General features: G+C 58.5%; 1 protein-coding gene across 1 annotated transcript; it reads right to left on the bottom strand.

The window, feature by feature from the left end:
* Positions 1–2,325: 2,325 nt before the first annotated feature.
* Positions 2,326–8,244, bottom strand: MCAT (malonyl-CoA-acyl carrier protein transacylase). The gene is made up of 4 exons (XM_049771523.1): positions 7,840–8,244; positions 6,641–6,728; positions 3,499–3,716; positions 2,326–3,273 (listed from the first exon to the last, which is right to left on the bottom strand). The coding sequence occupies exons 1-4, from the start codon at positions 8,242–8,244 to the stop codon at positions 2,758–2,760; spliced, it is 1,227 nt and encodes a 408-aa protein (XP_049627480.1). The 3' UTR covers positions 2,326–2,757.
* Positions 8,245–9,555: the final 1,311 nt, after the last annotated feature.

Below are 9,555 nucleotides of genomic sequence, written 5' to 3'. Positions count from 1 at the left end.
CCCCAGGAGGGAATAGTCAGGCCACAGAAACTGCGCTCAGACAGGGGGACCCCGAAAGCCTCTGCTTTGTGTGCCTGGGGGTGGGGTCTGGGCCTGGCCCTCACACCCACCTCTCTGTCCCTGTTTCCTCACAGGGCGCACCCTGGAAGTCCCGATGACGTGGCCTTGCGCCTGGCCTTCATCGGGGACCAGATGGAGGTGCGGTGGGCGCGGACCGGCCGTGCTATGCGCAGGTGAGCAGCCCCCGAAGGTGGGACATGAAGGGTGACGGGAGTGCCCGGGTCACAGCGGGGGTGGGGCCTGCTGCTATGTGTTCTGGGATTCCAGGGCAGGGGAAATGGGAACCCGTGAGTTGGGATCCAGAATCAGAGTCTGGTATGGGGCACAGGAGGAGATAGGCCATCCTTTTCCTGCAGCTACCCCCCCAAAGAACACAGGTCGCCTCATTCCCAAGGTCATGCTAATCTTTCCCCCAAACGCGTTTGTCTTCCAGCCTGGCTTTCACCTTCACCTGGACCGGTGCGAGGGGTGTCACTGAACATCTTCTCCAGGGGCTCACGAACTTCGGGCGGAACATGCGACTCTGGGGCTTCCTGATCCTCAGGGACCCGGTAAGAGCTGTGAGACCCTCTCAGTCTTCTAGAGCTGTTTGCCACAGACCGACTGTGCCGTACTGCCTGTCAGCTTCCCTCTATCCTCTGGGTGTGAGAGACCCAGGGCCAGCTGCTCCCCATCCCCTTGTCCTGACAGCTACTCCATGTGCTCCTTCCCCCAACACACCCTACACCCCACTCCTATAAATTTGGAACCCCAATTTCCCATCTCTCCAGCCCCTCAACTTCCGGATCATGTTTCATGACTGAAACTTAGTTCTCCTGGGCCCCCAACTTCCCCAGACCAACTGTTCCATCACTCCTCCCAGAACCCTGCCTGGCTTAGGGATGCAGGCCGTGAGGTGGGGGGCTCTGGACTGCATCCTGTTCCTCACAGATGTCTGGGTGTCTCCCCATACAGGTGCTCCCCCGCCTGGGCCGTGAGCTGGTGCTGCCTGTGGTGCTGCTTCTGCTGCTGGGTTGGGGTCTGAGTCTTCTGTGACCCCTGTGGGCTGCTGGCAGCGTCAGGGGGCTGGCCCCCCTCCCGCCACCCTGGAGGTGGCTCTTCATTGGTCCTCTTGTCTTTTTAACTGTTTTCTGATGCCCCCATTTTTTATATTTAAGCTCTGAGTGCTGGGACACTGCTGAGACTCACGTTGGCTGGTTCCCCATGTCCCCGTTTTTTGTAAGATGAATTCCTTGTCCCTTGGGCTGTTGACTGGTTAACTGCCCGGCCCGCTCTGTACCCCTCCTTTGGGGTTGTCCTGGCAGGTCGCGGTGGGGAGTGCTGGCCACACCCCCGTGTCCATGGGGACCTCCTCTAAGATCTACTGGTATAGATTTCTGAGGTGGGAGCGTAATAAAACGTTGGTTTCCAGACAGTGTCTGTTCTCTTTGGGGTGGGTGCTCTGAGGTCCCCCTAACAATGCAGGAAACACTGGGAGGGCAGGTTCCCCACTTACAGGGCCCTGGGGCACCCTGGCAAGGGGCCTGGTCCAACCTAGACCATTTGCACTCAGCCCTCTTAGAAATCCACCACTTGGGATTGGTTCCTGCAGCTTCAAGAATCTTGGGATGGGGACACTGACTACCGCCCCCACCTCATCAGGTGCTGCCAGGCACTTCCTGATCATCAGTGTTCCTGAGTGGGGTTCTATAGGGGAAGGGGCTGGCCAGGGCAGTGTGTGTATAGTGGGGAAGAGGGCACTCTGTGAACAGCCTTACAGACCCAAGACACACCCGGTGTGGATGAACTGACCCCAGACTTTGGGGACCCGCTGTAGAATCTGCAGTGCTAGGCCAAACCCAGAGCACTTCTTCTAGAAAGCCCTTCCTGACCACTCGGTACCCCTGCTCTTTGGACTCTGAGACCAGTTGTCCACCAGTGACGTGTGGAACCTCTCTCCCCTTAAGGTGCTGGCCCTTGCCATGAAGAGGCACTGGTGCTCAGAGAACTGGGGTGGGGAACATTTTGAGTAGAGACTCACTCATGGTGGGGTACCACCCTCCGTGCTGAGTGAAGGTGGGGACAGCCACATGACCTGAGGATGTCTGTAGGTCCCACTCAGCGAGCCGTCCAGGCCCGACACCATCATGGCTCAGTGCTCAGCGACACCCACCCCCTACCGGTCATTGCCCTGGATGAGCAAGTGTGGATGGAAGGGAAGTGGATCCTGATCCCACAGCCGGGTTCTGGGCCTTGGACACAGCTCAAGGAGAAAACAGACCAGCAGGCAATGAAAACTCATCTTTAGTGCTCTCAGAGTTCACTGCTCTGGGGCTAAGAGTCAAGGGGGGGCCAGAGGAGGAAAGGCCAAATTGAAGGAAAGTCGGTGGGTGGGGCTCCAGGGCAGAATGATGGGCCCTACTGACGGGTAGGAGGAGTCCCGTGGATGGGCGAGGCTCCAGAATAGGTGAGTGGGGTCCTATCCTGGAAGGATGAGACTCCAGCAGAGGTAGGTGGAGCCCCAGAGTTGATGGGTTGGCCCTAAAGTGAAGTAGGTAGAACTCCAGACTATCGGCATGGCTCCAAAGTGGGTGTGTCCTGAAGGGAGGTGGGCAGAGTCCCAGAGATGGGTGGGCCCTGAAGTGAAGTAGGTAGAACTCCAGGCGCTGGGTGTGGCACAGGGTAAATGGGCCGGGATCCCACACATATAGGGTGGGCTCACCTAGGTGGGCCTGGCCTGCTGGGCTCTTGCGTCGTCTCCCCAGGGGCTGCTTCGGGGTCCGGGCCCGAATCCCCATCCCGACCCTCCTCCTCCTGGTCCTCGTCCCCATCCGGGCCCAGCGCATCCACGTGGTGGTAGGACTTCCAGGCCTGCGCGTTGCAGTTCCTGAGGATGCTGCCCAGCTGCCGGCCGGGGCCCACCTCGAAGGTGCTGGGGAACGGGGTGCCCTTCCTCCTCTCGTACAGCGCATGCATCGTCTGCTCCCACCGCACGGGCGCCGCCACCTGCTGCACCAGCAGCTCGGGGATGCGCCGCGCGTCGGGGTAGCGGCGGCCACTGACGTTGGAGTAGACGGGCACCAGGGGCTGGCTGACCCGCACCGAGCGCAGCGCCCGCGCCAGGGGCTCCTGCGCCGGCTGCATGAGGCGCGTGTGGAACGCCCCACTCACGGGCAGCAGCTTGGCGCGGCGCAGGTGGAAGCGTGACGAGTTTTTCTGCAGGAAGCGCAGGGCCTGGGGGTTTGGGGGTGGGTCCGGTCACTGTCACCCCGGGAGCTTGCAAGGACGTCCCACCTGCCAACCCCCCTGGGTCCACACCCCCAACCTCGTGGCACTCCGAGGTGGGGACAGGCAGGACACAGGCCACCTGGGAACCCCAAGCAGAGGTGAATTTCTCGGCCTTCAGCCCAGTCCCGGCCCCGGACACTGCCCACTCCACCCCGTGTCCCAGACACCCACCTCCAAGTGTCCCGAGATGACCCTGCAGTCGGGGAAGAGGTAGTTGGCCACCTCGCAGACCGGGTCCTTGAGCCCCAGGACCCTGCAGTGCTCCAGAGCTTCCTGGCAGGCCAGGGTGAAGTTGGTTTGCGGCTTCCCGAGGACTGACAGCATCCCGCTGGGGGCGGCCTCTGAGGCCTCCTGCATGGCCTCTGCCCGCACCTTCACTGCATACAGCCCTGTGAAGAAGTGAAGTGCCTTACTCAGGCAAGCCAGGTCCTCCCTGCCTGCTCAGGACCAAACACCAGCTCAGGCACTCATTCTGAGACCCAGGGAGCCCTTGGCGCTTCCTGGGAGCCCACTGGGCCTCTGACCCCAGTTGGGCTGAATGCAGGGCTAGTGTTCCCAGGCGGGGCCAGGTTTTTGTTTGTTTTTGGGTCACACCCAGCAGTGCTCAGGGGTTCCTCCTGGTTCTGTGCTCAGGAATCGCTCCTGTCAGGCTCAGGGGACCATATGGGATACCGGGAGTTGAACCACTGTCTGTTTGAATCAGCTGTGTGCAAGGCAAACGCCCTACCACTGTGCTATCTCTCTGTGGGACCCAGGTTTGCCGGTCAGAACTCGTCACTTCTGATGACCAGACACCCAGCAGGGCAGCTCCAACAGTGGGGTCACTGCCAGATGTAACACTGGGGTATTCTCACTGAGCCTGGGGCACTCTGGTGGAAGAGGTCACAGCCCAGGGCCACTGAACCAGAGTAGCTGTGAGACCATCAAACCAGAGGCTCATATTGGTTCTGGGTATCCTGTGTGTCCCATGGGAGCCCACTGGTGTGCACAGGACAGTGAAGGGCGCCATGTCTCATGTGGAGGGGCTGATTGTCCCCTTTCCTCTTTGGTGAGGGTCATCCCCAGGCTGTACCACTGAACTACAACCTGGGCCTACTGCTGTTTGTTGATCTTTCTGGGGCCACACCCTGAGGTGCTCAGGGCTGACTCCTGGTCGTGCTCAGAGGGCCTTATGGGATCCTGAGAATCTAACAAAGATGAGCAGCATGGGGCTGGAGTGATAGCACAGCAGTAGGGCATTTGTCTTAGACTCAGAAGGACAGTGGTTCGATTCCCAGTATCCCATATAGTCCCCTGAGCCTGCCAGGAGGGATTTCTGAGTGTAGAGCCAGGAGTAACCTCTGAGCACTGCTAGGTGTGACCCCAAAAACAAAACAACAACAAAAAAGATGAGCAGTATGTTAGGCAAGTGTTTTACCTGCTGAGCTATTATTGCTCTGGCTCCATTTTATTTGGGGGGGGGGGGCTCACCCAGCAGCAGTCACAGGCTACTCTTGGCTCTGGGCTCAGAAGTTATTCCTGGCAGCCTCAGGGGATCCTATGAGATGCCAGGAATCAAACCTGGGTCGTCTGCCCACAAGGCAAATGCCTTTTTTGGGGGGAGGGGGTCACACCTGGCAGCGCTCAGGGGTTACTCCTGGTTCTATGCTCAGAAATTGCCCCTGGCAGGCACAGGGGACCATATGGGATGCAGGGATTCGAACCGATAACCTTCTGCATGAAAGGCAAACGCCTTATCTCCATGCTGTCTCTCTGGCCCTGGCAAATGCCTTCTGTGCTGTGCTCTGGTCCCTGGCCCCTCTATTTTTGAGGTTGGGTGACAGCCCACACTATTAGGATGCTCAGGAGACCACATGGTGTTGGCCCCAACAAGTATTCTTCCCAGCCCAACTTTAAGCCTTGAAAGGAACGAAAGAAACATGGCCAATTCCTTCACCATCTGGGCCCCTTTCTCCATTCACCAAGTCAGTACTCCCCTGACTGCCTTGAGGTTGTGTATCTTTGGTTCAGAAATTAATATATAGTAATGGCTTAAGGGCTGTTTGGGGATCTCAAAACACATCCTTTCAGTCTGCATGTAGGAGTGAGATCCATTGGCCAACACCATAAGAAAGGAATGGGGGACTGAAGAGTTTGAGTTGCACATCATGTGGTTCCTGTCATGAAGCTGTTCTCTATTGGAGGGGGGAAATAAACAATGCAAAAGCCCAGGATGTAACCACACTAAACTGGGCCATCGCTGTTTCCTTTAGACTTGGCTCTCTCTGTTCTCTTGTGGAAAAAGAGACCCAGCAGTTCTGGGTCTGGCCCAGTGCCCTCCCATCTGGGGGATCCTCCATATTGTATCTGGGGCCAGTGCTTTTCACCTCTTTATGGCCAAGGCACATCTACCCGCCATAAGGAGCTGGAGGGTTATGTGATCAGTTAGCCTGGGTGGCTTCCAGCGTCGGCTCTGAGCTGTGCCCTGGACCCTTCTGGAGACGCCTGTGCCTGGTGTGTCTTTATGTCTGGATGGCACCATGAGCCTGTTTCTATAGCTGCCCCATTTTACAAGTCGACCATTTCCCAGGGGGAAATTCCTGTTCTCTGCATTGTCACCTGCACTTTCACTCTTTTACCTGGTTTGCTGGGGGTTTTGTTTTTATTTTGGGGGGGGGCTATATCTGGTGATGTTGAGGGATCATTCTTGGTCGTGCTCAGTGATCATATGGGACGGAGGGGATCAATCCCGGGTTGTATGTGCTCGAGGTGAAGCCCCTCTCCAATGTTCTGTCTCTCCCGTTTGCTGGTTTCTTTTTTTATTTTTAGGGGGTGGGCACACCCAGCAGCTTACTCCTGGCTCTGCGCTCAGAGATCACTCCTAGCAGGCTTGGGGGACCATCTGGGATGCCAGAGATCGAACCAGGCTGTCCCAGGTCAGCAGCGTACAACGCAAACGCCCTACCGCTGTGCTATCACTCTAGCCCCTGCTGGCATCTTCAAAGGCCAGACCTCCAATCAGGATCTCACCAAGCTAATCTGCAGTGCTGCAAAGTTTTAAATCTGACTTTACTTTTTACAGGGCCCACACCTGCTTTGAGATCAAACATTCTCTCCTCTTTCCCTTTTGTGGCAACCAATGAGCTGGTGGTGGGCAAGGTGGGGTCTGGGGGCGACATTGAGACTTAAATCCTGGGGTTCCAGTGTCAACCCCTCTCCCCACGCAGATCCAGCCCTGTCCCAGTCACCCCCACCCCAGCTCAGCTAGCCTCCCCTCGGGCCAGACCCCCTGGACTCCAGTGAGTCTGTGCACAGCCAAGCCCATCTTGGGTACCTTCAGCAAAGTCCATGGATCCCGCAAACACAAGCGCTGCGTACTCTCCCACACTGAAGCCCGCGGCAGCAACACAGTTCTCAATCACCTGCGTGACAGACACACTGTGTGAGGCCTCGTTTAGGCCAGTGGGTTTCAGTGGGGAGGGCACTCCTGGGAGCTGTCTAGTGCTTGGGAGTTGGGACCCAGAGCTAGGCAAGGGTGTATAGGAGAGGCTCCAACCTGAAACACTTCCCACCACCACCATGTAGAGGAGGGGGAAAAAGCTGGGGTGCATCATGGATATCTGGATATCAGCTAAGCCCCTAAATTCCCTTGGGGAACTCAGAGTGGCTGATAGGCTGCTGTAAAAGGCTGAGCAGAGACCCCGGGCATTTACTATAACCCGCAGGACGCCGGGGACCAATCCCTTTAACATCTGGGGCCCCTTTCTCCACTCACCAAGTCAGTCTTCCCCTGACTGCCTTGAGGTTGAATATCTTTGGTTCACAGATTACTATATAGTAATGGCTTAAGGGCTGTTTGGGGGATCTCTAAACACCTAATTTCTACCCATCCTTTCACATCACTTTCACAGTCACTTCCCTTCTCTGGGCACATAATGAAAATGACAAATCGGCCAGAGAGAGCGATAGCATAGAGAAGGTAGGGTATTTGCCTTGCACGCTGGCAACCAGGGTTCGATCCCCAGCATCCCATAAGGTAGGTTCCCTGAGCCTGCCAGGGGTCCAGTTCTGAGTTCTGAGCGCAGAGCCAGGAGTAATCCCTGAGGGGGGCCCGGGGGTGGTCCCCCAAAGAAAAACAAACAAAAATGACTTAGGCCCTAGTTCAAGGCCTTTTCCTCTGCTCCAACGTCCCCCCAGCACCGATGATCTTTGAACACACTAAGATGTCTCTGTGGCATGTTTATTCGCTCAGCACCCCAAAGATGCAGGCTGGGGGGGTCCTGCTGCACCCCATGCGCCCACCCCCTGCAATCGGGCAAGTGGGTGCGTGGCCCAGCAGGGACCCCCAGGGGTTTGTGCACCCCAAAGATGCAGGCTGGTGGTCCTGTGCGCCAGCTCCCCGCGATCGGGCAAGTGGGTGCGTGGCCCAGCAGGGGCCCCCGGGGCGTGTACACCCCAAAGATGCAGGCGGGGGTCCTGCTGCACCCCGTCCCCCCAAAAGGGGCCCCGCGCAGGGCGTGCGTGGGCCCTCACCGCGGGCTGCAGGTGCGCCAGTTTCTCCAGGGCGGCCAGCGAGGCCACGAACACGGCGGGCTGGCAGTGCTCGGTGCGGTCCAGGGCGGCCTGCGGCCCGTGCAGGCTCAGCTGCAGCAGATCGAAGCCCAGCACGCGGCGGGCGGCGGCGTAGAGCTCGCGGGCGCGCGGGAAGCGGAGCAGCGCGCCGCCCATGCCCACCGCCTGGCTGCCCTGGCCCGGGAACAGCAGCACTGAGCAGCGCGCCGGCGGCCTCCGCGCAGACCCCCGCCCGGCACCCGGCTCCGGCTCGGCCTCGCGCAGAAGCTCCGCCACGTTCACCACGTCGGGCGGCGGCGGCGACGAAGAGCCGGAGCCGGAGCCCCAAGGCCGGGCCCACGCGGCCCGCGCCGCCCGGACACTCATGGTGCACGAACCGGCCGCAAGGTCTTTCCGGGCCGGACTGCGGCTGCGCGAAGGGCCGAGCTCCACTGCGCCTGCGCGAGGCGGTGAGACCGAGCCTACTGCGGCTGCGCGGTGCGGTTGCGCCCGACTGCGCCTGCGCGACGATGAGCCCGAGCCCGACTGCGGCTGAGCGAGAGTGAAACCGAGTCGACTGCGGCTGCGCGGCGCGGTGAGCCTGAATACAACTGCGGCTGCGCGGCGCTGCGCCGTCCGGGACGTATTTACAGTCGGGCGGGTCGTGTATGTGGGTGTGTAAAAACGGTTCCGCCGTTAGGGGGCGCCAGAGCGATAGCACAGTGGGGAGGGCGCTTGCCTTGCACGCGGATGTCCTGGGTTCGATCCCCGGCATCCCATAGGGTTCCCCGAGCCTGCCAGGAGTGATTCCTGAGCGCAGAGCCAGGAGGAACCCCTGAGGACAGCCAGGTGTGGCCTCCCCAAAACGAAAGGACAAATTCTACCATTAGCGGCTCTGCCCACGACGAGCAGTGCAACCTGTGAGCTCAGTTCTTCCACCCCCAGGCTGGGTCACATCCAGCAGTGCTCAGGCCTGACTCCTGGCTCTGTGCTCAGAGATCATTCCCGTTAGGGCTCAGGGGAGCAAGAGGGGTGCAAGCTGAACCTATCCCCTTTGTACTGTAAAGTATTGTAATTTTCAACACTATTAAGCCAAAGCCATCGTTTCACTGTTCCCGAGCTGTTACACCAATCCTAACCCCTTGGGAATTAAAAATAAGATCTGGGGACCGGAGAGAGAGCATGGAGGTAAAGCGTTTGCCTTGCATGCAGAAGATCGGTGGTTCGAATCCCACATGGCATCCCATAGGGTCCCCCGAGCCTGCCAGGGGCGATTTCTGAATGCAGAGCCAGGAGTAACACCCTGAGCCGGTGTGACCTAAAAGAAACAAACAAAAAAAGATCTGGGGCTGGAGGAATAGCACAGTGGGTAGGACATTTGCCTTGCAGACACAGGTTCAATCTCTTGTCTCACATATGGCCCCCTATTGTCCCCAATACCACCAGGAGTAATTCCTGAGCGAAAACCGGGAGTAAGCCCTGAGCACCGCCAGGTACTACCCAAAACTAAAAGCAAATAAAGAGAAAAGGCCTGCGTGAACAATAAGTGAAATGGGCGATCAACAAGTTACACCCAATTCTGTCCTGTGTGCTCTTTCATGTCTGGATCAGAACCCAGGCCTCACACATGCAAGGCAAGCACTCTGCCATGAGCCCCCATCCCAGCTGAACTGAGCTTCAGACTACGGCCCCTTCCCG

This window comes from Suncus etruscus, chromosome 4, assembly GCF_024139225.1.
Source record: "Suncus etruscus isolate mSunEtr1 chromosome 4, mSunEtr1.pri.cur, whole genome shotgun sequence".
NCBI lineage: Eukaryota > Metazoa > Chordata > Mammalia > Eulipotyphla > Soricidae > Suncus > Suncus etruscus.
The sequence above is the reverse complement of the archived record's forward strand: the minus strand, read 5'-3'. Positions and strand labels throughout refer to the sequence as shown.